General features: G+C 47.3%; 1 protein-coding gene across 4 annotated transcripts in view; it reads right to left on the bottom strand.

Moving 5' to 3' along the window:
- LOC149356754 (abasic site processing protein HMCES-like) overlaps nucleotides 1–26,538 on the bottom strand; it is a 113,705-nt gene that overhangs the window by 5,993 nt on the left and 81,174 nt on the right. For 3 of the 4 annotated variants that reach the window (XM_089584305.1, XM_089584307.1, XM_089584308.1), the window contains one exon: nucleotides 10,170–10,262. In XM_089584305.1, coding sequence (XP_089440431.1) covers nucleotides 10,170–10,262 — 93 coding nt within the window. Of the gene's footprint in view, nucleotides 1–10,169; nucleotides 10,263–20,137; nucleotides 21,211–26,538 lie in introns of those variants that run through there. The other variant, XM_089584306.1, reaches the window with a different exon arrangement.

Raw genomic sequence — 26,538 nt, 5'->3', positions numbered from 1 at the left:
CCTAGATCAACCGTTGAAACTTTTGGACTATTCCACCCCCGACCGGGCACCATCGCTGCACCTGCGCTCTGCTTTGAAATCCCCAAATCAGACGTGCTATCATTGTTGCAAAGCACAATCCCATCGGTGGCCGGCAGCCAGTGTTAGTGCTGTCTATGAACGATTGTTTTTGACGTGCGCGCAAGCCATACTCTACATAAAACAGCAAGGTAGCAACATGTAAGCAGGCTTCACCGTTGCCGTCCATGCAGATACAGTGTGCTGAGGAAATGTCGCCGTCACTTTCTGCGAGGCCCACACGCAAACGAGTTGCTTGTTCAGACTTTGTGAGTGGTTTACCTGGGCTTAAATCACAACGGCAACGAAAGGGATTTGTACCTCAATCAGTAGTATCCTTGCCTGTGTTTTGAGGATCACAGTCTCGGCTGTGACCGTTTTCATGTATGCATCCACTGGTGAGAATGCTATGGCCTTCTAAAGCTTTCTTGTCATGCTGCTGAGTGACGAAACTAGTTCTCCGAACTAGAAATTCATGACTGCGGACGATGTCGACGGGCGGCCACGTGTCCAAATCCACAGTGATCCATAGTGCAGGCGTCGGCTCGTAGTGTGAATGGGTCCACGCTGCACTGCTTTGCCTTTTCCTCGTAGCGTGCCCGATCTTTTGGGCACAGCTGCACATAACAATAGGGGACAGAAACTGCCGACATCTTCTATGCATGTCGAGGTGGTACACGAGCAACTCCGTGTTTGTTTGGTTGACTGTCGAAGACGACGCGGCTCTCGGTCAGTTCACTGAAGCCTGCCTGTGCGGTGTCGACTGCTGCCTAGGACAGCAAGATGGCGGATTACCCAGAATGCACAGCGCCACTGGCGTTCGTGCAAGCTCCCTATAATGACGAATGCCGCACCGTGTTCGGTTGCTGCACATACGCTCGCATTTTGCAATCTTGCGAACCGAACACCATCGGGAAACTGCACCAGAAGTGGTCACTTCATTAGTTTTGGTGCCTAAGGAACAGCCATACAGCTAGAATATGTTGGCTATTCTCGACAGCCTAATTGATAAAGTAGCGATCAAGGATGCAGAAACAGCATTGGTCTCTTGTGCTCCATGTATACATCTGACCCCAGCTCCTGTGTGACAAGAAAAAGCCACGAGATGTTAATTTATTATATCTCGGGCTACATAGCTAGAAAAGCAGTGAAAAAAGCCAGTGTGTAGACTGTGTCAGCCTTGACGACTGAAAAAGCAGCGTCTACAGCAAATGATCAAGCTGCAACTTTCACGGCAAACTTTCATAATGGTGCCTTGCTGTATCCCTCTGGCCCCTTGAAGAAAATTTATCACCGTCCTTGAAGACAGCTTCATTGCGCTTAATTTAGCCTTAATAAGTTGCACGATAAGAGCATTAATTGTTGACTTCGCTGATTTTTTAACATATGTACAGAGGGCAAAACGCTTGTCTAGAACACGTTCTTGGTATGTTTCCGGTTGAACACGCGGTATCTAGTGATTAAATTTGGTTAAAAATGGTTTGGATGTAAGCATGGGCAGTCAAACTCATTCATCGTCATTTTTTGCCTACCTCATCGCAGCAGCTTTGGGAGCTGCGGAACACACAGCGGGGTCGTTCCAGACATACGTTTTGCCTTCTGTACGTTTTCCGTCTCTAGCCAGCATAAAACATGGACGTGAAATGGCTAATGACATAATCAAATTCTACATCCTGGTTCACCTGCGCTTCACGAAGTCAATCAATGTTCAAAGGGCTACCAAAAAGGAGCAGCTGAAGCTATTAAAGACGAGATGATGCCAGTAGGTAGTGCAAACAAAAATGTGGTCAGCCTGACACTGAGTGCAAAATTGACGGAAATAAATGTGTTTAACAAAAGTTTTTATTTGGTGTCATACGTGAGTGATTCTTAGGTATATTTTCCCTGACAGTACGTCTGATCTACATTGCATGCGCTAATAATGCTATTTTACCAATCACGGAATTCAAAGAAACTACTTAGAATGCATGCTTGTGTTTATTACTTAGGTAACTCGGTTGCCTAAGCGCTAAGGAATGCATGCCCGCAGTTCGCCTAAAGCACGCTGCGATTTACAGGGCTCGGGTTTTCATCTTGCATGCTTTAATTGTACCTGCATCTAGAAGTTTCCAGTGTTCTAACTCTCAAAGTCTGTGTTCTAACTTCAAAGTCCGTACAAGTTGAGATCAGATTACCGCTGTCAACAGCACTCTGTTGCAAACACACAGTCGTGGGGTTTAGAATCCTAGGGTAATGTTCTTGATGCAAGGTATTTTTATTTATTTAAGTTCCTCAGAAAAAAGTATCACGATACGGCACGGCAGCAGTATTCAGAGAGGAGAATAGGGTATAAAAATAAGCGGGTTTGTTTCACCTTCGACTCAGGAGTATGCGCACAAAATTCGTTCCCAAAAAAAAAGTAATAATAATTTGCGTCGCTACGTTGATAGCTGAAGTGCTCATTGAAATACCACTACTAATCTAAAATTAAAGAAAAAAAAGAGTGTTAATCGCATGCGCAAAGTATCTGATAATGCGCAGCCAGTTCGTTTCGCGGGGCGAAACGCGCGCGTCTACTGCAGACGCCGTGGCTGGCACGGCACACCGGTTGCTCGCAGCGCCACCGCGGCGATCATCCAGCAGCAGACCCCGCCGCAGCCGGCGGACGCCAGACTAGCAAGTATTTCTAGGTACCCTAACTACGGCAACTACGGTGAACAGGCCAACACGCCACAAATGCAACAAATGGCTGGAGCTGGCGATATTGATGCCGATGTGAATAGCGGGAGATCGCGGCCGAGAAAAAACTTGATGATGATGATGACTGCGACCTCGGGCGCCATCCTTGAACTTCATTTGGAAGCTCCTGTGCGCGTGCATGGCTTCCGCAATCAAGCGAACCGTTGCTCGCAGCCGGAGCTGATCGCGGAGATCACAGCACGTGCGTTTAGAAGGCTATTCCCGCCTGGGTCATGAAAAGTTCGGGTGCGGCCCTTACACGGATTTATTTCTTTTTAAACATTTCCTTCGGGAAAACGGGGTGCGGCCCTTACTGGCGTTTATATGGTAATGTGTACAGTGGAACTTCATTAATTCAAACTGCAGGAGAGATCGAAAACTTGATCAAACAAAACGAAATTCTCCATTTCTCAGTTCTTACTGTTTCACCATCTTCGCGTTCTCGTTCCGGGCCCATCGTCCTGTGGGCGCAGCGCAGTTCCCGCAGCGGCGTGTTTGCTTTCCCATTTAGACTTTGTCCCAACCCGTGCGTTCATCGGCGATATGCAGAGGGCAGCACAGCCAGGCCGAGCTCGTGAAAGCGGTCGCCGGCCTTCGCCCGTGCACATGTCATGCGGCGAAATATAGTCATGAAGAGCTTTAGAATGAGTGCAATACAACTGGCTGCTTTCTCAGGCATATTGGTAATAAGTTCATGAATTTTTCGGTGAAATTTGATTTTCTGGACTGCACGATTTTTCGGTTGTTTTCGCGGTCCCTAGAGGGCCCGAAAAAAATCGGTCGTCGACTTCACGGAAGGCTAAAAAACAAAATAAAAGCGAAAGTGAAGCTTCCACGCGACTGGCTGAAAGAAACTCTATGCATTGGCTGACTCATCCTCCTTTCGGAGGTGATTTAAAAAAAATACGGAAGCCACGAATTTTAATTCGATTTGATACACTGGACGTCAACAGTCATGAAGATTACGATCACTGGGCCTCTTCGATTAACCGCGCTCGGGCAGCCCGCTGGCGGCCCGCAAGTTCGTCTCTGACAGGAAAACGCATCATGGTCACGTGGGCTGGCGGCCACCGGAACCAGCCTGTCGGCAATCACAGTGGCAAGCAAGGCTCGGATCACGGAGGGCAGATGCTCTCTCTAGCTTCGCGTTCTGCGTCTCATTGCTACGCACGCGTACGGTAGAAATAGGCTGCTTGGTATCGAAAACAACGACTTGCAGTTATTGAGGGCTGCGTGCCGCAGACTGCAGGACATGCAGCTGATCAAGCGCGCACTCGTATACATCGTCAACGACAACGCGAGCGTGTGCCTTCGGTGCACTGTGTAAGCTTCAAGAAATCCTCAAAAGCATGCGATGAGCAATCGCAATCTAACGTGTTTCAGTCGACACCACATAGGACGGAAAAATGCCCTTGCGTTGTTTATCAAACGACAAGCCGTACTCTCTGATTATTGCGTGTTTGCTTACTACGCAGTAAGTATATATGACTGGTATGACCGCCGACGATCGACCCTGGTGGACTCTGCTGTGGTCGTTGCGATTTCTACGCTCGTAACCTAGCTGCTTCCTGTAAGCTGTAAGCAGAAAAGAATCGGGATACGTTCCTTCAACTGTAGTCTGTCGGCCGCCGGCTTTTGCTGCGGGCAAGGAACGCATAATCTCGGCAAAAGCGCATATCAGCTTCGTCCACCTAGAACAAGCGGGTGCACAGTATAAATTTAGCTGCGTATCGTTTCTGTAATGATACAGCTTTATAGCAGAGAACTGGCACTGGAATGAAAGGCGCTACAATAAAGCCCTGCGTGTCGGCGCCTCACGTTTCACGTGTGTTTGCATGATCAGCGCTAGAGCTCATTTTTATCTATTTTTTTTTAAATGAGCCAAACGCGAGGAGGTGCATGCCTGCGGTACTTCTCAGATATTTTGAGCATATGTGGCAGAAGGCCCGAGCATGAAGCTGTACAACAGTTGGCGCCGACAGAATCAGCACTTGGTCGGCGCGACACTTCTGTGTGGCCACATATATGCCCGCAGAGATGTCTCGAACAATGTGCTCGTGAGGGCTTTTAATAAAGGACATGTTTCAGTCAAGCGTTTTTCAAAGCATATATCCACTTTTGCACTGCGTCAAACGCAATGAAGACCTTACGCTCCCGTATCGCGCTCAACCAACACTTCGTAAAACACGTTCAGCACATATGCACGCGTCTGAACACGTACTCGGAACTGGAATCCGGCTGCTCTCGTGAAAGGCCTCGAACACCATCGCAATATCCGCCGGGTGCACGAAATTAACAGCCGAAATATTTTGTGAATCAGAAGTATATGCGATCGTAATATGAAGCGAGCAATTGTGCTTGCGAGGTGGTGAGACAATCAAAATATGATCGCGCATACGCACGCAATACATATCAATAAACAGCGAGAACTACCGCTAAAGGTGCCATTGCAGGCGACACAGTCGATATGCACCGTGACCTAGTCGAAACAAGCGCCTGCATCGCGCAAAACATCGCATGAAGAACCGCGGTCCTTCTAGTCCTTATAAAAATGGCCGCACGAGCTTCCCGCTACCATATACCTCTCTGTCGTCTGCTAGCTGCCCGAGCTCTGCCAGCACAAAATCGTCCTGGCGAGTCTGGCCGCCGGCTGGCAGCCCGAAACCGCCCAGCCAGAGAAAAACTAACGCGTTCCGGGCAGCCACCGGAAGTGGGCAGAGCAACCCGAGAAAATCGAGCGCGCTCGGGCAGCCCGCAAGCAACCCGCGGGCTGCCAGAGGCGGATAATCGAAGAAGCCCACTGATTACGACACATGACTACGTCCTCACAATACACAATCCTGTATGCTCAGCTATGTGACTGCTTGCACAGTACCAACACTGCTGTTTCCTTTGTGGGTTTTGAACCATCACTCAACTGAAAATGTGTTTTTCATTTATTCACACGCCTCTCTGAAAAGGTGGACACACTAGCAACAGTAACACAGGACACTGCTACACGTATCGCTGGCCGTGTCCATTGTGTTCCTGTCAACACCTTGGAGGAATATTTAATTGCCTAGTCATTACATATGCGGTTAACATTTTTTTTACTTGGTAAAAATGAACAGGAACAAGAACAAAGGCATTACAGTTTATCCACTAAATCTATTTAAACATTTATTACCGGCGGTTCCCAATGGGCCTTGAAACGCCCCTGAATGCCCCGCAGGATGCCTCAAATGTCCCCAGGAATTTCGAAGAGAATTTCAGTGCCCACTGGGTTCAAACTCGTACATCTTTATGCTATTTCTTTCGGGACCACTTCTCTCCAGATCAGTTCGAGAAAGTCAGAGTGGATGTAAAGAAGCTGAAATGGAATGCTATGCCTACTGTTTTTTCTCACATTAAGTTGGAAAAAGAAAGGGGGGCGCCATCTCCTCGCCAGTCACCTCTGCCGACGTCCATTTCTGATTCAAGTAATTCATCATGCACAGCGGTGGTAAAAAAGATGCGAACAGTGTGGCGCCTGTGTTCTCCTGTGTTCACATTTGTTTTCATTGTGCTCTAACCTTGGTGGTAATAAAAAACACTACAGTTGTCTATGACTGCATCATGGACGACTCTGGCGTCTTTTTATTACCAGTCAGGTTACAAGCGTTATGAAAATAAATGCGCATGACGGGGTGCACTGGCACTGTACAGTTCGCATTTTTCATCACAACAGTACGAATGTACGCATACCCAAGCAATAAGTGCCGCCCTTTTTTCCCTAATTAGCAAGAGAGCAACGGTATGCTTCATTTGCTGCTGTAAAAGCACACCCGATTCGTAAAGCATGCGTTATTCTACAGAAAATCCACACCGCTCGGCCCTTGTGTCAGCCAAGCTGGACGAAATATGGCGGCGGGTCAGAACTGCCACCGACGGTCACAGCAGTTTTCCCATCCTAGTGACTTTATATGCACTACGCACCCAGTGCCGCCCCGTGCCAGGTGTCAGAAAGGGGCACCCATCCCTATGTGCCTGATGCTAGCTCCCTTCGTGTTCATGCCATCATGCTTGATTAGCGATTTTTACTCAGAGAATAGCGGCAGCTTAGACTCGCCTCATGGGACCGCAGACATCTCGTAGGTACAGATCTGGGCGCCGCACTTGCACCTGCTCACGTCTGCTGCCATGTGCATGTGCACACTGGCTCCGGCATATGTGCGGGTGCGTAGCGCGTAAGCCTAGGGAGTCTGCATAGTGTCGGGGCTTTGGCTGCACCATCCCAGAGGAGGCACACTCAACTGTCCCACAAACACTATTTGCTCGAGACGAATACTTCTGAGATTTGAAATTCCAAACATTCAGATGGAATTGAATACTTTACAGTTTGAACAAGTATTTGCACATCCCTAAATTGTTTTGTACTGTTGGCTGATGGACTGTCAATAATGCACCATATAAGCACAAATATAACTGAACCATAGACACTCATTTCCAGTGTATTTTTTTCTTTTAGTAGCATTATATAACACTATAGCAAGCCTGCTCTTTTCAACAAATAGCTGTCACTGAGTTCGCAAGCCACCTTTTTTCTTCTTTTTTGCAGTGACTGAAGTGGCGCAGTTATATTGGTGCAGGTAAAAAAAGCATTTGGGTGAGTCAAAACACAAATTTGAGCATTAGACGTCTTCGTCACCATGTCAATTTGAATAGTGCTGTGTATTCTGTGTTAAAAAATGAATATACAGGTGAATTGGTAAGTAGGATTCCAGCTGCATGCTTATTATTGGTGTTGATTACACATATTCGGAATAAAATAACTCCAAAACCTGCGTAACTGATTATTAGTGACGGTTTTTTTTTAGTGTGTCCACTGCACCCAGTCACCCACTACAAAATTAAAGCCTTTCAACAGAATTCACGCATTGGGCATGTTATAAGCAACAAGAGACATGAGTTCTAAAAAAAAGGCTGTTTCGGAGTTGGTAGGTCCCAATACACATGGAGTATCCAACCCTAAAAGCTGTCACCTGCACTCGAACTGATAACACTTACAGCTTTTTCTATATTCGTAACACAACCAACATGTCTGCATGGTGATGGCATGGACATGCAGTACGCATTTTCTTCATTAAAGTCCTTCAGCTACATGTCTACTAGCGGTGTTTCAAACGTAAACAGTGATAACTACTCTAGACAAGGAATCTAGCTATTGGCTAGTACATGCCACTGCAGTTATGTCTAGCAAACCAGCCAGCACCAGCAGTCTGTTCACTTGGGACAACCACAGACACCTGCACTGATTACGAGGAACAAAATCATTTACTCAAGGCAAGGAAACAGCCATGGGAATGGTGGCATCAGCTCTGGTTCAGGCCCAATTTCGTTTATATTTCAAGTTTTTGGAATTATTCTGTTTTAACTACATCAGTGGTGCAGAACTAACAATGATCTCCCACGTTTTCTTTCTGCCTAAGTCTTGCTCAGAGCAGGTTTGGCACAGTGCCATTTCAGCACAATGTGGCGCGGGACAGGGAACCCTGGGCTGTTAGTGCATCTTTTCATGCACTACAAACAATGCAAAGCTCCTAACAACCCCTCTCACGCAGGCGCTGGAACAGTGGTTAACCAACAACACCTTGCAAGGAGTGCCCCGTCACCAGAACGCTGCCACGCCCTATCCCACATTGAGACCTGCCAGTAGCGAAGGCTACACGTGTGCAAGTGTACTCTTACACTGCATGTAGCGACACTGACATTGACTAGAAATATCTCACCGTGAAATTTGTTTTTACATACGCAGTTTAAAGCCTGTTTTGAGACTCTTCACCAAGTACATGGCTTTGATTCTTGCTGGTTCTTTTAGGGCAAAAGTATTGGCGATTTTCAAGACCTACAGGGGGCATTTTCAATTGACCCAACATGGCGGAGTTACGGAGGACTAGCTTACTGGGTCAGCCTAGGTGGAATCTCACTCGTTTTAATATTTCTTGACAAACTCACACTTGTTTGTCGATAGTAGCAACAATGTGTCAACCAAGCAGTCTCATTTCTAAAGGGTGTGAAGGAAAACCACCGTCTGGCATTTCAAAGTGGCTAGCGTGAGGGCAGAGGAGTAGATTGTAAACTTGTGCTTTGGAGAGAATTTGAAATTGATGACATCGACAATGAAGACAAATCTAGAAGCACAACCTTACACATTCAACATTGAAGGTAAGCAGGACCTTGTGACTGTCTATAAAACAAGATAGAAAAGTTTGCCAGTCACTGGCCGCTTGAGTTTTAACTGAAAAAGCTGTGCCCATTTGCATTTTTTTTTTTCACATTCATAAATTTCATCATTGGCCATGTGCTGCTTTAAAGGGATTTCTACTCTTGTGTACATCAGGAAAGCGAGGAAAATGAGGTCGTTTTTTTCTGTGCAATGCCTTCCCAGTGTGATTAACCACACCTCATGCTCTTTGTTTGTAAGCACTGGATGGAAAGCGTGTAATGAATGTAAGGCTATTGTGATACAATTCTTTTCGGCCTCTTCCACTCAAGTCTTACCATTCAGCTGTCAGCTTAACTAAATTCCAGAAACAGCGAAGGCACCAGGCAATCAAAATGCAGAAAAGAATCAGAAATGAAAGGGATTCGTATGAAATTATTATATCAGCCTGCACACCCCCCTCCGCGCTCTCCGTGGCTAACAAAGCACCATACACGAATGCTGCAATAAGGCCTGCGATTACAAAGACAGTCATGCAAAAATAGTTGGTGCTTGAAATGTGCCACGCGTTATATTGTGCGTGTTCAATGAATCAACAAGCAGTGCTTAGTTCACACTGGGTACCTGAGAAGAGCTGCGCTGTCATGGTCCTGCAAGTATTCCACTACAGCGTGGAAGGTTGTTACTCCCATGCTCTCTCAGTAACATTAACAAAATGACACTTCGAGGCTCTGCTATCTCATTAGCATGCCAACATTTGGTTAAAGTGCTCTCCTAAGGTAAATTTTTGTCGCAAAACACTGAAAACATTGCCTGAATGCGCCAACGATCTGCTCAGACAACGAATCAAGCAACGTGGTTCAGTGCGCGCTAATCCTTCTTGGACTAGTTTCTAGCATTGATTTAATCGAAATAGGCAACAGCTTGGCTTGCCGGTATGGCACAATAAGTTTCAGGAACATCCCCTAATGAAAACCGTTCCTTCATGAGGGCTTTAGAGTTTGATGTTTGGGATATGCATGTATACAATGAAGTCTCAGTGCATGTAAGCCTAAATCTGAGACAAATGCCTGCCCCATCTTGGGCAAGTCGAGACTAGAAAGTCAAGACGGAGTCAGGACATCCCCACAAAAGCTTGACCTCTTGGAAATCCCACACACCATTCACTCCCACTGTGAAGCAGCAAATGAGTAGGGAGAACAGCGAACTTTACCTCTCCCGGTGGCTTGGTCCCACGCCCGCGTCGTCGGGATTACTGGAGCCACGGACGACCCAACGGTCCAGGAGAGTGGCCTTGCGCTTCTTCCTGCAGGTTGCACAGAGAGAACATCCTGAACCAACACATGGGGGGGTTATGAGGGATGCCTAGTGGAAAACTGAGGATTAATTTAGACTACCTGGAGTTGCACTGACACCACACATTTTGTATTTTGCCCCTGCCGGTATCGAACCGACAACCTTAAGATCAGCAGCCTAATTCCAAAGCCACTGAGTCACTATAGCCAGGGATAAAATGCTATTTCCATGATTACATGACCCTTTGTGCAGGTGACAACCTATCAAAAGGCTTGCGTTTATAATTACCTCTCAGCACCAGCTGTCAGTGGGAAAAGTTACTTCCTAAAAAATTAAACATAGTTGCAACTATTTATTACTATGAATACCTGCATGACCTAATAGGCGTTGATGCAAGACATAAAAAGCAGCAATCAAGCAAGGAAGAAAAAAAAGTTATGCATAATTCCACTAGTAGCCACATGCACGCAATCAACTGTTTTCTTGTCCTGCAGCTATGGACCCAGGCATGTTCACAAACATAAGGGGCGCTTTGTAGAGATCAGCGTTCTAAGATTTGGTTATGCTACCTCATTATATTCACAGGCTAAGTTTTGCATGGGTCACAAAATATAGCAAAATATAGTTAACTTCAAAAATTTCCATCTTTGTTAAACACCTGGGGTTTTAAGGCGGAATTCTGGGCCGACAGAAGAAATGAGGCAGCTTTGCAAAAACCGCCATTTTTGATGGTGGTTTGCAAATAAAAGCAGGCTTTTGGAAACAGAATCATCATCTCTTGACTTTTTTAAATCTTAGTACTATCACTGCGTGGAGCAAGCAAGCATGCATTTCAACTGTTGTCATTCTCAGCAAATGTACGTTTTAATGCGAAAGCATTTCTTGTCTTGACATGGGTGGCGTGCACAGGACCTGTCAAAAGAGCATGTCATTAGAGCGTGTCCGCACGAAAATGACCATTTGAAAAAATAAATTTGCCGGCATAGCAGTTTGGACCCAGGCGATTTCTGTGCCAGGCGGGAACACAACGAATGTTAGAGGGGCACAAAGTGAACGCGCTGTGGTGTATACGATAGTAAGGCGCGTTGGAGATATGTACTGATGTTAGATAACAATGACTAGTAAAAAAAGTTGTCGTGATTTAAGGGTCACGTGATAAGTGTCACATGACAAGGGTGACTTGTAAAAAAAAAAGTTGCCGAAGTTCAAACTCAAATGCTTTCGCATTTTTCAAATTTTTTCAACTGCTGTCTGCATCGCTGACTGCCAGCAGCACAGCATTGGTGGCACCATACAGAAAACCACTCGGAAAAGCAAGCCGACCCAGAACAGACATATTTAGGACTTACTCTACGAATCCCAGCATGGTTTGTTTAATGCTGCTTAGCACCATAAGCTGTAGTTCTCTCAGAACACTACACTCGCATCCCATGTACATTTTTGCTTGTATAGTAGAACCCCGCTATAGTAAAGTCACATACAGTAAAAACTGCGATACCATTTGGTCTTCCATACACAACAGGGCACTTCTTTTTTTTGTTATTCGACTTCAGTGGTGGTGTCCAGAACTGTGCACACAAACTTCTAACGACTTTCAAAGTTTACAAAATACGTTTTGGTGCATTAATGCGTCCAGTGAGCATTCGCAGACGCATCACCGTGGACCGCTAGGGTCACCTCGCTTTAGCAATGCGAAGCTACAACATCAACAAGTGATGAAGATGGATGCCACCACTTTATGGCTCTGCATGCGAGTACTCACTCTTTTTGTTGCCCTACCTTTACAAAGGTAGATACAAACATTTTGACACTAATTATATTCGTTATCATTTAATTTTGCGTTAAAGTAACAAGTATGACATGATGATGGAAAAACTTTAAGTGTGTACAATTGTACAAAGTGCATCCTGAATGGCCACATTAATGTTGTACCTGTTTGAAAAAGAGTGAGATTCTCTTAAAGATGCTGTAGCATCCCCAATGGCAAGATTCAGTGAATGGCATCCACATGGACAAAATATGCTCCGGAATTCAGCCAAAGAATTCTCACTTGTACCTTATATTTCCCCTCTTCATGTCTGCACCATTTTCACAGCCAAGGCCATGACAGTCATACATTTTTAATGCCAACTCTTGAAGCCTTGATAGAACACTCGCAGTGAGGCTCTCTCCAGTGGTGACGCTGACCGGTCTAAACCGGATGAAACGTTTTAGGATATGAACCATGCCAATAGTTCTACCCAAGAAGCGAACTGTAATAGACTAACTCTGTGTGGCTGATGTCCATTCCAATATGACGAAGTAACACTTTGAACAGTTGTCTTGAATGATTGTAATATTGGCTCAGAGCAGAAGAACACTACCCTTATCTCTGGCTTTTTTTTCTCAACTATCCAGACCTTACTTGGAAATTACTGCCACGGCTTCGGAACCTCACATCCAGCTTTATGTCACAGACTTCGTGGAACTGCTGTCGCGCTCCTGGTGCCAGAATCGGATCGTGAAACAGGCGGCAGCAGCAGAAGAACGCTACCCTTATCTCTGGCTTTTTTTTTCTCAACTATCCTGACCTTACTTGGAAATTACTGCCACGGCTTTGGAACCTCACGTCCAGCTTTATGTCACAGACTTCCTCGAATTGCTGTCGCGCTCCAGGTGCCAGAATCGGAGCTCGTGAAACAGGCGGCAGCGGCAGAAGAAAGCTACCCTTATCTCTAGCTTTTTTTTTTCTCAACTATCCTGACCTTACTTGGAAATTACTGCCACGGCTTCGGAACCTCACGTCCAGCTTTATGTTAGACTTCGTGGAACTGCCGTCGTGCTCCTGGTGGCATAATCGGAGCTCGTGACACAGGCGGCAGCGGCGGAAAAACGCTAGCCTTATCTCCGACTTTTTTTTTCTCAACTATCCAGACCTTACTTGGAAATTACTGCCACGGCTTCGGAACCTCACGTCCAGCTTTATGTCACAGACTTCGTGGAACTGCTGTCGTGCTCCTGGTGCCAGAATCGGAGCTCGTGAAACAGGCGGCAGCGGCAGAAGAACGCTACCCTTATCTCTGGCTATTTTTTTTCTCAACTATCCTGACCTTACTTGGAAATTACTGCCACGGCTTTGGAACCTCACGTCCAGCTTTATGTCACAGACTTCTTCGAATTGCTGTCGAGCTCCTGGTGCCAGAATCGGAGCTCGTGAAACAGGCGGCAGCGGCGGAAGAACGCTACCCTTATCTCTGGCTTTTTTTTTCTCAACTATCCTGACCTTACTTGGAAATTACTGCCACGGCTTTGGAACCTCACGTCCACCTTTATGTCACAGACTTCTTTGAATTGCTGTCGCGCTCCAGGTGCCAGAATCTGAGCTCGTGAAACAGGCGGCAGCGGCAGAAGAACGCTACCCTTATCTCTGGCTTTTTTTTTTCTCAACTATCCTGACCTTACTTGGAAATTACTGCCACGGCTTCGGAACCTCACATCCAGCTTTATGTTAGACTTCGTGGAACTGCTGTCGTGCTCCTGGTGGCATAATCGGAGCTCGTGACATAGGCGGCAGCGGCGGAAAAACGCTAGCCTTATCTCCGGCTTTTTTTTTCTCAACTATCCAGACCTTACTTGGAAATTACTGCCACGGCTTCGGAACCTCACGTCCAGCTTTATGTCACAGACTTCGTGGAACTGCTGTCACGCTCCTGGTGGTAGAATCGGAGCTCGTAACACAGGCGGCAGCGGCGGATAAACGCTAGCCTTATCTCTGGCTTTTTTTTTCTCAACTATCCTGACCTTACTTGGAAATTACTGCCACGGCTTTGGAACCTCACGTCCAGCTTTATGTCACAGACTTCTTCGAATTGCTGTCGAGCTCCTGGTGCCAGAATCGGAGCTCGTGAAACAGGCGGCAGCGGCGGAAGAACGCTACCCTTATCTCTGGCTTTTTTTTTCTCAACTACCCAGACCTTACTTGGAAATTATTGCCACGGCTTCGGAACCTCACGTCCAGCTTTATGTCACAGACTTCGTGGAACTGCTGTCGCGCTCCTGGTGGCAGAATCAGAGCTCGTCACACAGGCGGCAGCGGCGGAAAAATGCTAGCCTTATCTCTGGCTTTTTTTTCTCAACTATCCAGACCTTACTTGGAAATTACTGCCACGGCTTCGGAACCTCACGTCCAGCTTTATGTCACAGACTTCGTGGAACTGCTGTCACGCTCCTGGTGGTAGAATCGGAGCTCGTAACACAGGCGGCAGCAGCGGATGAACGCTAGCCTTATCTCTGGCTTTTTTTTTTCTCAACTATCCAGACCTTACTTGGAAATTACTGCCACGGCTTCGGAACCTCACGTCCAGCTTTATGTTAGACTTCGTGGAACTGCTGTCGCGCTCCTGGTGGCAGTATAGGAGCTCGTGACAGAGGCGGCAGCGGCGGAAAAACGCTGGCCTTATCTCTGGCTTTTTTTTTTCTCAACTATCCAGACCTCACTTGGAAATTACTGCCATGGCTTCGGAACCTCACGTCCAGCTTTATGTCACAGACTTCGTGGAACTGCTGTCGCGCTCCTGGTGGCAGAATTGGAGCTTGTGACACAGGCGGCAGCGGCGGAAAAAGGCTGGCCTTATCTCTGGCTTTTTTTTTCTCAACTATCCAGACCTTACTTGGAAATTACTGCCATGGCTTCGGAACCTCACGTCCAGCTTTATGTCACAGACTTCGTGGAACTGCTGTCGCGCTCCTGGTGCCAGAATCGGAGCTCGTGAAACAGGCGGCAGCGGCAGAAGAACGCTACCCTTATCTCTGGCTTTTTTTTTTCTCAACTATCCTGACCTTACTTGGAAATTACTGCCACGGCTTCGGAACCTCACGTCCAGCTTTATGTCACAGACTTCTTCGAATTGCTGTCGGGCTCCTGGTGCCAGAATCGGAGCTCGTGAAACAGGCGGCAGCGGCGGAAAAACGCTACCCTTATCTCTGGCTTTTTTTTCTCAACTATCCTGACCTTACTTGGAAATTACTGCCACGGCTTTGGAACCTCACGTCCAGCTTTATGTCACAGACTTCTTTGAATTGCTGTCGCGCTCCAGGTGCCAGAATCTGAGCTCGTGAAACAGGCGGCAGCGGCAGAAGAATGCTACCCTTATCTCTGGCTTTTTTTTTCTCTACTATCCTGACCTTACTTGGAAATTACTGCCACGGCTTCGGAACCTCACGTCCAGCTTTATGTCACAGACTTCTTCGAATTGCTGTCGAGCTCCTGGTGCCAGAATCGGAGCTCGTGAAACAGGCGGCAGCGGCGGAAGAACGCTACCCTTATCTCTGGCTTTTTTTTTCTCAACTATCCTGACCTTACTTGGAAATTACTGCCACGGCTTTGGAACCTCACGTCCAGCTTTATGTCACAGACTTCTTTGAATTGCTGTCGCGCTCCAGGTGCCAGAATCTGAGCTCGTGAAACAGGCGGCAGCGGCAGAAGAACGCTACCCTTATCTCTGGCTTTTTTTTTCTCTACTATCCTGACCTTACTTGGAAATTACTGCCACGGCTTCGGAACCTCACATCCAGCTTTATGTTAGACTTCGTGGAACTGCTGTCGTGCTCCTGGTGGCATAATCGGAGCTCGTGACACAGGCGGCAGCGGCGAAAAAACGCTAGCCTTATCTCCGGCTTTTTTTTTCTCAACTATCCAGACCTTACTTGGAAATTACTGCCACGGCTTCGGAACCTCACGTCCAGCTTTATGTCATAGACTTCGTGGAACTGCTGTCACGCTCCTGGTGGCAGAATTGGAGCTCGTAACACAGGCGGCAGCGGCGGATAAACGCTAGCCTTATCTCTGGCTTTTTTTTTCTCAACTATCCAGACCTTACTTGGAAATTACTGCCACGGCTTCGGAACCTCACGTCCAGCTTTATGTTAGACTTCGTGGAACTGCTGTCGTGCTCCTGGTGGCAGAATCGGAGCTCGTGACACAGGCGGCAGCGGCGGAAAAACGCTAGCCTTATCTCCGGCTTTTTTTTTCTCAACTATCCAGACCTTACTTGGAAATTACTGCCACTGCTTCGGAACCTCACGTCCAGCTTTATGTCACAGACTTCGTGGAACTGCTGTCACGCTCCTGGTGACAGAATCGGAGCTCGTAACACAGGCAGCAGCGGCGGATAAACGCTAGCCTTATCTCTGGCTTTTTTTTTCTCAACTATCCAGATCTTACTTGGAAATTACTGCCACGGCTTCGGAACCTCACGTCCAGCTTTATGTCACAGACTTCGTGGAACTGCTGTCACGCTCCTGGTGGCAGAATCGGAGCTGGTAACACAGGCGGCAGCGGCGGATAAACGCTAGCCTTATCTCTGGCTTTTTTTTTTCTCAACTATCCAGACCTTACTTGGAAATTACTGCCACGGCTTCGGAACCTCACGTCCAGCTTTATGTTAGACTTCGTGGAACTGCTGTCGTGCTCCTGGTGGCAGAATCGGAGCTCGTGACACAGGCGGCAGCGGCGGAAAAACGCTAGCCTTATCTCCGGCTTTTTTTCTCTCAACTATCCAGACCTTACTTGGAAATTACTGCCACGGCTTTGGAACCTCACATCCAGCTTTATGTCACAGACTTCGTGGAACTGCTGTCGTGCCCCTGGTGGCAGAATCGGAGCTCGTGAAACAGGCGGCAGCGGCAGAAGAAAGCTACCCTTATCTCTGGCTTTTTTTTTTCTCAACTATCCAGACCTTACTTGGAAATTACTGCCATGGCTTCGGAACCTCACGCCCAGCTTTATGTCACAGACTTCGTGGAACTGCTGTCGCGCTCCTGGTGGCAGAATCTGAGCTCGTGACACAGGCGGCAGCGGCGGAAAAACGCTAGCCTTATCTCTGGCTTTTTTTTTCTCAACTATCCAGACCTTACTTGGAAATTACTGCCACGGCTTCGGAACCTCACCTCCAGCTTTATGTCACAGACTTCGTGGAACTGCTGTCACGCTCCTGGTGGTAGAATCGGAGCTCGTAACACAGGCGGCAGCGGCGGATAAACGCTAGCCTTATCTCTGGCTTTTTTTTTCTCAACTATCCAGACCTTACTTGGAAATTACTGCCACGGCTTCGGAACCTCACGTCCAGCTTTATGTTAGACTTCGTGGAACTGCTGTCGTGCTCCTGGTGGCAGAATCGGAGCTCGTGACACAGGCGGCAGCGGCGGAAAAACGCTAGCCTTATCTCCGGCTTTTTTTTTCTCAACTATCCAGACCTTACTTGGAAATTATTGCCACGGCTTCGGAACCTCACGTCCAGCTTTATGTCACAGACTTCGTGGAACTGCTGTCACGCTCCTGGTGGCAGAATCGGAGCTCGTAACACAGGCAGCAGCGGCGGATAAACGCTAGCCTTATCTCTGGCTTTTTTTTCTCAACTATCCAGACCTTACTTGGAAATTACTGCCACGGCTTCGAAACCTCACGTCCAGCTTCATGTCACAGACTTCGTGGAACTGCTGTCACGCTCCTGGTTGCAGAATCGGAGCTCGTAACACAGGCGGCAGCGGCGGATAAATGCTAGCCTTATCTCTGGCTTTTTTTTTCTCAACTATCCAGACCTTACTTGGAAATTACTGCCACGGCTTCGGAACCTCACATCCAGCTTTATGTTAGACTTCGTGGAACTGCTGTCGCGCTCCTGGTGGCAGAATCGGAGCTCGTGACACAGGCGGCAGTGGCGGAAAAACGCTAGCCTTATCTCTGGCTTTTTTTTTCTCAACTATCCAGACCTTACTTGGAAATTACTGCCACGGCTGATGCTTTCTTGTTTGCTTTATACATCACTGGCAGGTACTCACGCTTTTGAAACAACGTTGCCTCGCCGATTTGCCAATGACGAACAGGCGACGCTTATCGGTGCCGTCCATATTAGCGAAAAGAACAGTTACACGTTCCTTTGAAGCCTTGCGGCCCGAGCAGGGTTCGCCTTTCAGCGCGAGAGTACGGTTGGGCAGCAGGTTATAAAATAAGCCTGCTTCGTTGGCATTATAAATGTCTCTGTCCGTATACGTCGAGAGAATGGTTCCTAAATTTAAGTGGAGCCAGACTGCGATGGTCTCGTCGTTCACCTCTCTGCTTTCACCGCACAAAGCTTTGCAGCTGATGCCATGGCGGTCCTTGAAACGCTGTATCCATCCATTAAGAGGGGTGAAGTCATTGTGGCCCAAAAGAACACCCAGGCACCTAGCTTTTTGCTGGAGCATCGGGCCTCTTACTGGTATGCTCTGAGCCCTAACTTCTTTAAACCATCTGAAGAGCGCTGCATCCACGTCCTCGTACTTCGATGCACGAATTCTCTTCCGCGACAGCGAACTACAATCTTGCCGCAGTTGCTGCCGCACCTTGTCCCGATTTTTAAAGATCGTCGACACGGTTGTGTCCAATATGCTGCACTTTGCAGCTACCGCTGCCTTCTTCAGCCCGCTCTAAATGCCCTTGATAACGTATTCCTTCGTTTGAAGCGATAATGCTTTCCGCTACTTCACGTCGCTTGAAGACGCCGACGCCATGGCAGCAGAAGCAGAGAGCACGACAAGCACGCACTGAACACAACAAAGAAACTGTTGGAAAAAAAATCATAAAAATGACAGCGGCGCTACTGCTTCTACCCCGCACTCTGTTCAGCGCATGCCCGGATTGGGCGCTGCCAGCATGACGTACGCGCCTCCCCTTCCTTTGGACTCTTCGAGGCCGCCGGGTCCGCCTGCTCTTCTCCCTCTCTCTCGCTCTTCTCTTTTCGTCGCGCGCGTCCCAGCGATGTGTCTGCCGTGCAGGCTGCACCCTTCGCCTGCCAAAAACCGCGCTTTAACCGGTATTCTGTTTTTCGCGCCTGCGTATTAAGCGGTCTGCCTATACATTAAGTTCTATGGCAGGAATACTGGTGGTCAGAAAAACCCGCGTTATAACCAGTTCTGCTCTAAAAGCGGTTACGCTATAAGTGGTCTCCACTGTAATTAAGGAAATCCATGCCCAAGATCACTTCATGGGAACATTGTTGTAACACAACAAAGGTCGCAGGATAAGTATGTCCCTTGACAGTCACTCGCACTGTGCATCGTCTCGATGGCGTAATGAGGTGGCCTCCTGTGGTGCGGATTTGTGGGCCATCTCAAGCAGTCATGACCTTCTTCAGCTGGCGGCAAAATGTTCCATTCATCACCGAATAATCAGCTCATGTGTAGACTAGAGCGGCAACTTTGCAGTCGTCGACAGCCACTAAGTCAGAGGTCCTGGCTCTTGCGTTGCATGTTGTCCTCATTGCCGGGTCACGGCTTCATCGGTCATGTGAACCACGGGTCAGGTGTGCTGTCGGGCCTTTCTTGTGGCAGCGTCATTCTGAAGTCAGACTGTGTTGTGATCGAGCTGATGTTTGTGTGCAGCATCGGCGTTTTGGGCGTGGCGTCTGCATATGGTTGGTCGGTGGAGGATCTTCATCATTTCACTGGTGAGCAACCTCACCTCCAAAGGTTGCTTTCTTTAATTTCCCCTGAGGGGGCTGGGGGACCTTCCACGAAAAGCCACTGCGTAGCTGCGGCATGGCGATGCGAAGCGCGAGGCTGATGGCAATAGTGAGCGGGAGAGGTGGCTAGGCACATGCTCCTCTCGATGCAGGTAGTTGTCGATTTTTTGCGGGCATTGGCCGAAGCCTGGTTGGGGTGCATCAATAGCAAAACCAGAGAGTTGAGAGAAAAAAACTGACGCCAACCAATATTTCAATTTTGCCCAACGTTTCGGGACCAACTCGGTTCCTTCTTCAGGGGTGACTAAAGTGTGCTAGCAGCCTGGCACACTTTACTCACCCCTGAAGAAGGAACCGAGTTGGTCCCGAAATGTTGCGCAAAATTAAAATATTGGTTGACATCAGTTTTTTCTCTAAACTATCTCAAAAACCCAACCAGACGGACCTCCGTCGAAGATGTTTTCGTTCAAATCAAAACCAGATACGTTGGTATGGGCAGTGACGAAGAATATGGCCAGCTTCACCACAATGGAAGCACAGCGGGCAGTTGTTGGAAGTCCTCCAGGCGTCGCATTTCCTCGGGCTTGAGCGAACTTTGTGGGCAGGGCGGGCGGAGGCAAGGGGGCGACGTTCGGGAGCCGCTGGTCCACATCAAAGAGGAGGACTTACAGTGTGTCGGGGTTAAGGATGGTGTACTGCAGCGGCGTAGGTCATGGCCGGAGCTTCAGCTGGAGGCTTCGATGGCGGGGAGCCAAGCGCATGCTGCACTTCTTCGTCGACGGTTTCCTCAAGGGTCACTACTTGAGGCTGTTTGGAAGGTGGTAGCAGGTAACGCACCTCTTCCGGCACAATTTTGCAGATGACGTCTCGCAGGTTGCCTCCGAATGCTGTGCCATCCGAGAGGGTCGTCGAGAGCAGCACTTGGAGCTGTCGACGGAAATGGCGGGTATGTGCTTCTAAGGTTTTCTCAATGGCGGCCACTTCACTGGTGAATTCAGTGACAGCCTTCGGTGGATTGCAGGTCAGACCAACAAAAGTGCCTTTTTAGCACCACGCATCAAAAGCTCCACCTTCTTCTCTTCCACCATGTCAGGATCTACCCGTCGAAAAAGGCGCTTCAAGTCTTCTACATATGCGGTCACTGACTTGTTCGGGTGTTGGATGCATGAGTGTAAGAGCAGCTGCGCTCTTTCATTCCTGACGATACTTGTGAATGCCTTGAGGAACTCTTGCTTGAATGATTCCCACATCGCCAGAGAATCCTCGTGGTTTTCGAGCCAAATTCTGGCTGGGCCTTCTCGGGCGAAGAAAATGTGGCTCACTTTAGTATTGTCATCCCAACTGTTGAATATGGCGACATATTCAAACTGCTCCAGCTACTCTTCAGGATCCTCGCCACGTGAACCGTTGAACATGGGTGGCTGTGGGGCTGGTTCAAAATAATGGGGGCTGGTGTCGTAGCCATGGTTGACGTTGGCACTGTAAAATGTGGAAGCAGTTGTTCATTGCACATGATCAATCGAGATAAGTCTGGTCACATCTTGGGTCACAAACAAAATGATTCAAAAATTATCATTTTATAAATTATATTAGTTGTACTGAATGAAATCTTCCAGCACCAATCTGGCCCGTCGGATTTCCTCTCCTTAAGCGAATTTTTTGGTGGCAGGGGCTCTTCATCCCTGTCATCACCAGACAAGGCACTTAGGTGGGCTCCTTCCTCGTTCTCATTATCACTAGACTCTGCATTCACAAACAGCTCTTGAATTTCTTCGTCCGTCAAAGCACGGATGAATGTGACACACCACCTCACATGGCTGCTGTGCGGAAACCAAAAGGAAGTGACTCGGATGTGGAAACATGCACACCATCTGTTGTGTAAAATTTACCCTACAAGTTCTTTGAATTTATGGTGCCTCTCCATCACATCACATCACTTTAATTTCCTTAAAGACCCCTTGCGGGGTGTTACATAAGGGGCACGACATGTGCGCATCGTTTTTTTACACGAGTATTTTCGGGAGTGGCAGGGGGTGAGTTAAAGAGCCAAAACGAGTTTATTCGGGAGAAGCAGGAGGCGTGCACATGTGGTTACCCTAGTTATCTCGGGAGTGGCAGTGAAAGGGTTAAGGCATTAGACGGACAGCACAGAAATTAATAGCATCCCATTTGCAGCATCTATATCAGTTTGTAGTGATTGAAGGACAAAATTCTGCAGTAAAGTCAGAAAAAACAGGTGTCACGCAAGGTAAAATTTTGGGTCCTTTTTTATTGGCACCATATATAAATGAGATAGTCGACTTTGATGAAACAGCCCATTATGTAACCTTTGCAGATGACACTAGTTTATTTTTTTCAGACAACTCATGTGAGGTCATCAAGACAATAACGCATTGTGCAAAATAAATACATGGGCTCAAAGTAATTGTTTAAAACTTAACCTTCCCAAAGCCAAAGCTGTCCTATTTCACCCCTAACACAGGTATATTCAGTAGCTGCCAAGTAGCTGCAGTAGCTGCAACACCAACACTTATAAAGTAAAGACCTTTAAATTATTGGGGGTATATTTCTCTGAAAATATGACATCGGATGAACACATGAAATATAATGGTTAATAAGTTGCCTAGGACTACTTTCATCATACGCCACCACTGTTATCTCCCACCTCGGAGAACTTACTTTTACACAATTTGCTATTTTCTTCTTCATTAAACTATGCCTTACTAGTAGGGCTCACCACAACAGCAACATTACCAAGCTTTCAGTACATAAGGAGCAAGTGTTGTGCCTGGCCTGTAAAGTTCCGCATCGTTCCTGTTACATTACTGTACATTTACAAACTATGTCACCTATACGAGGTCTGTTAGAAAAGTATCCGACTTTATTTTTTTTTACGAACACCTGATGGATTTGAAACAAGCACGCTTGCACCAGCCTACCTTGAACCCTCGTGCGCATGCCCAAATTTTTTCTCGCCAGCCGATAGCGTCAGTCACTGGCACGCAGTGTTTGAGGGAGGCAGTGCGCAGTGCTCTCGTCGGTTTTTTATCGCAAAGAAAATGGCGGAGCGACAGGAGCAGCGCTACTGCATCAAATTTTGCCAGAAACTAGGCGACAGCCAAGTGGAAACCATTCGGAATATTCAGACGGCTTTAGGTGATAATGCTATGAGCAGCACACAGATTAAGCAGTGGTACAATAGGTTTAAAGACAGCCGCATATGGGTGCAGAGAGAGCCACGCTCCGGTCAACCATCAACACGCCGAAATGACCAGGTCATTGCCGAAGTGAATGCTGTGGTGACGCGGGACCATCATGTAACTATCCGAGAAATTGTGGAAGAGGTGGACATCACCAATTTTTCTGAACGTTCAATTATCACCGAAAATTTGGCCATGGAGAAAGATGCGGTGAAATTCGCGCCGAAGCTGCTCACGGTGGAGCAAAAGCAGCTTCGTGTTGAAGTCTCACAGGATATGCTGGATTCCAAAAATAGTGACCCCGACTTCATCAACACCATAATCACTGGTGACGAGTCTTGGGTGTACAGGTACGACCCGGAAACCAAATCCCAGTCGTCACAATGGCAGCATTCCACGTCACCAAGACCAAAGAAGGCCCGCCAAGTGCGCAGCAATGTCAGAGTGATGCTGACTGCTTACTTTGACTCCCTCTGTGTGGCACACCACGCGTACGCACCACACAAAGTAAACATTGACCAAAAGAATACTACAGGGATGTCCTCTGTCGCCTGCGTGGTGCTGTGCGGCGGAAGAGGCCGAAGTTGAGGTCAACAGGAAATTGGCGCATCCATCAGGACAATGCTCCTGCACATTCCTCGCACTAAATTCACACTTTTTTCGCGAAAAACCAGACTCATGTAGTTCCACAGACTCCTTACTCTCCTGATATAACCTCCTGTGACTTCTGGCTGTTTCCCAAAATCAAGAGGCCATTGAAAGGAGCGCGATTTCAGACAAGAGAGGACATTATGGCTGCAACGACAGCTGAGCTAAACTCCATTCCGAAAGGAGCCTTTTCGGAATACTTCCAACAAAGGCAGCACCACTGGGAGAAATACGTGGAGTCCCAAGGAGACTAATTTGAAGGTGATTAGGTTTCGAAAGCTCCAGTTATGCCAGTTTTTTTTCTTCGGCGAAAGGTCAGATACTTTTCTAACAGACCTCGTATAAGCTGGAATCAATTAAATGTAATGATGCTTTCACTCACCTAGAAGGGTTCGGGAAAAATTCCACCACTTACAACTTACGTTACTTGGAACCCTGGCACATCACCAAATGCTGAAGAAACTACAGAAAACAGATGTGAAAATATTCACTACCGACTTGGTTTTAAATCAGACCTTTATGGAGATGAACAATGACGTATCCACAATCTCATCACAGGAATTGCATGCCATGTTTGTCTGATAATGCACTTTCTCTTCTTTTTCTCACTTGTTTTGTTTTCCTTTTCTGTTTGCTCTCTGACGTGATGTAGCTTAGACTATATACGTGTTGATATGTGTACCGCCTTCATCGCACGCTGTTTGTGCTGCTCTGTGTGCGAGGAGGTCAGGGCTCCTCAAGCTGTTTTTACAGCTTTTTACCTGGTTTACTCGTAACATTCTTTTGTTGTGGAATAAAATTTCAATTTTAATTTATAAATTTCAACTTACATTCAAAAAGTTGCAAGTATTATATTTATGAATCTGGAGTCCTTCAGTGCTAACGGTGCCTGAGGTGCAAACTGGTGTAAAGAAAGTCAGGCGTACCACTTTTCTGAACATGAACTGAACCTGCTCAGCTTAGGTTGTGGGCCATGCAAGGTTAGGCAGGCCAGATCAGATTACATTAGCCTTACTAGGAAAACTGGGCTATTTTTTGGTACTTCATTAAAGGCCTTTTTTCTTCCTTAAAAACTGTGACCATACAGCAGTAACTTCACCATTTTCTGCCTTCTTTGTTTCTTCTCATCAAACTGCCCTGCACAGAATGAGCGTAACACAACACACCTTGTTGGCAGAGCTAATTCGTGCAATCCATGGCTCCAGCGCAACAGACAGAACATGACAAAATAAGACAAGGGTCAGCGTTGTGACTTGTCAGCCTACCTGTGTCCCATCTGCAGCACTATAGCCATGGGAAGTCTCAAGAAATGGTAACTTTTCTTCACTCAGGTAGCAACAGGAAAGGTTTCAAACTAAAAACAAACTATGCTGTGAACTAATGCTACATCATGCAAATCCAACCTGCCATTCCGAAGCAGCCAGAACATTGTATGAAATGTTTTCTACATCCATGCAGAGAGCAACAATAGTGGCACATAACAACCGTCCTCTGCTGAAAAATAAAATCAATGCAATGTCGTGGGCCCATTTTTTCTTGCCATTCATAATTGGAACCCTGTGTTTCGTACAAGGGAAATTTTTCTATGGCCAAGTAAATGTCATACGCAGCCCAAAATCATACGCTGCTCACACACGGGCTCACACACGCTGCTCACAGAAGCCACCTGTAGTCCACCTTAGGTCAGAAGCTGTGCAGTGCTGCTGCCCTGTGCTGGTAAGCCTAAAAGAGGCTGAAGCTCTAACAAATTGCTCACAGAGCAAAGCATGCAGAAAGGAAAAAAAAACGTGCAGACGTTATTTTCTACCACCACTAAAGACAATAAAGTTCCAAGATGGAAAGAAACAGTGTAACTGAGATGGGACGCAGGTTAAGTAGAAGACTAAGTGTTGTGATAACACCTCCTCAGCAACACATTGTGCCCAAAAGAAAACTGGCAGTGTACCTGCCTGTCTTCATGTCCACGCTGGCATGTGGCCACTGGTAATCACTAAACTTTGATCAATTTTCTACATGGTAGCAACGTGCTTTATTCTACAAGTAGTTCCAAATATCCCCAGACCCATGCCATTACATGCACCTCCTGAATGCAAGCTTAACGCAGACAACTATATAGACCGTTTACAGCGCACAGTTCTTCCGTTAGACCAAATGGCGCCACAGGCACGCTTGGAACACGGTGCCATTATGGGCCTCGTAAGTCGCCAGCATGTACGCCTCGACACAGCGCTGAAAATGTAGTGCGTGGCTGCCGAATTTGTTCTTCCCACGAAGATGTAAAATATGTGCTGTGTTGCGGATTGCAAGAATTGCGACAGAGAGTAAATATGTGGGGTGCGATTGTTTGTGAGCTTAAGGAACCCAACTGCACAAAGATGTACTACCCTTGTTCAGGCCCGTTCGCCATACACCCTTTCCAAACTGGCCAATGCAACAGACACATTCGCCAGTGCTGATAGCCAATATAGAAAGAAAGGTTTCAATCTTGAAGAATCTGAGAGGGTAAGTTCACAACACAGCCGCATGAACAAGCTGTTCCGCCACCAAAACCGTCACTTCGTGCTTTCAGTAGCTGTGCAGTGTGCTGAGACCCCACTGCTCGTAAGTTAAGGTGTGCGGCCATTAGTATAAGCAGCGCCCGAGGCCGAATTAGGAGCGAAAAAGAAAAAAGACGACTTACACTCCTACATACCGCTACTGTTTATTATGCACTGCACAGCCATGATAGCGGACAACGCTTATCGTCAGTCTGTGTATTACACGCCGTCTTGGTGCTGCAGTTTAGGTTCGCTCCAAGTAGCACCGTTTTCATGGACCATATTCGGAATAATTAAGCATTTGAGTTACAGCTGCTGTGCTCTGCGGTTGTCACTTCCTCGCGGTCCGTGCGAGATAGTCACTAAGAGTTACTCCACAGGCTCAGAGTGAAGCTGATTACTTACGATCAACTAGACCTTGA

Source organism: Amblyomma mixtum, chromosome 3 (genome assembly GCF_055824585.1).
Source record: "Amblyomma mixtum isolate Tamu chromosome 3, ASM5582458v1, whole genome shotgun sequence".
Classification (NCBI taxonomy): Eukaryota; Metazoa; Arthropoda; class Arachnida; order Ixodida; family Ixodidae; genus Amblyomma; species Amblyomma mixtum.
The sequence above is the reverse complement of the archived record's forward strand: the minus strand, read 5'-3'. Positions and strand labels throughout refer to the sequence as shown.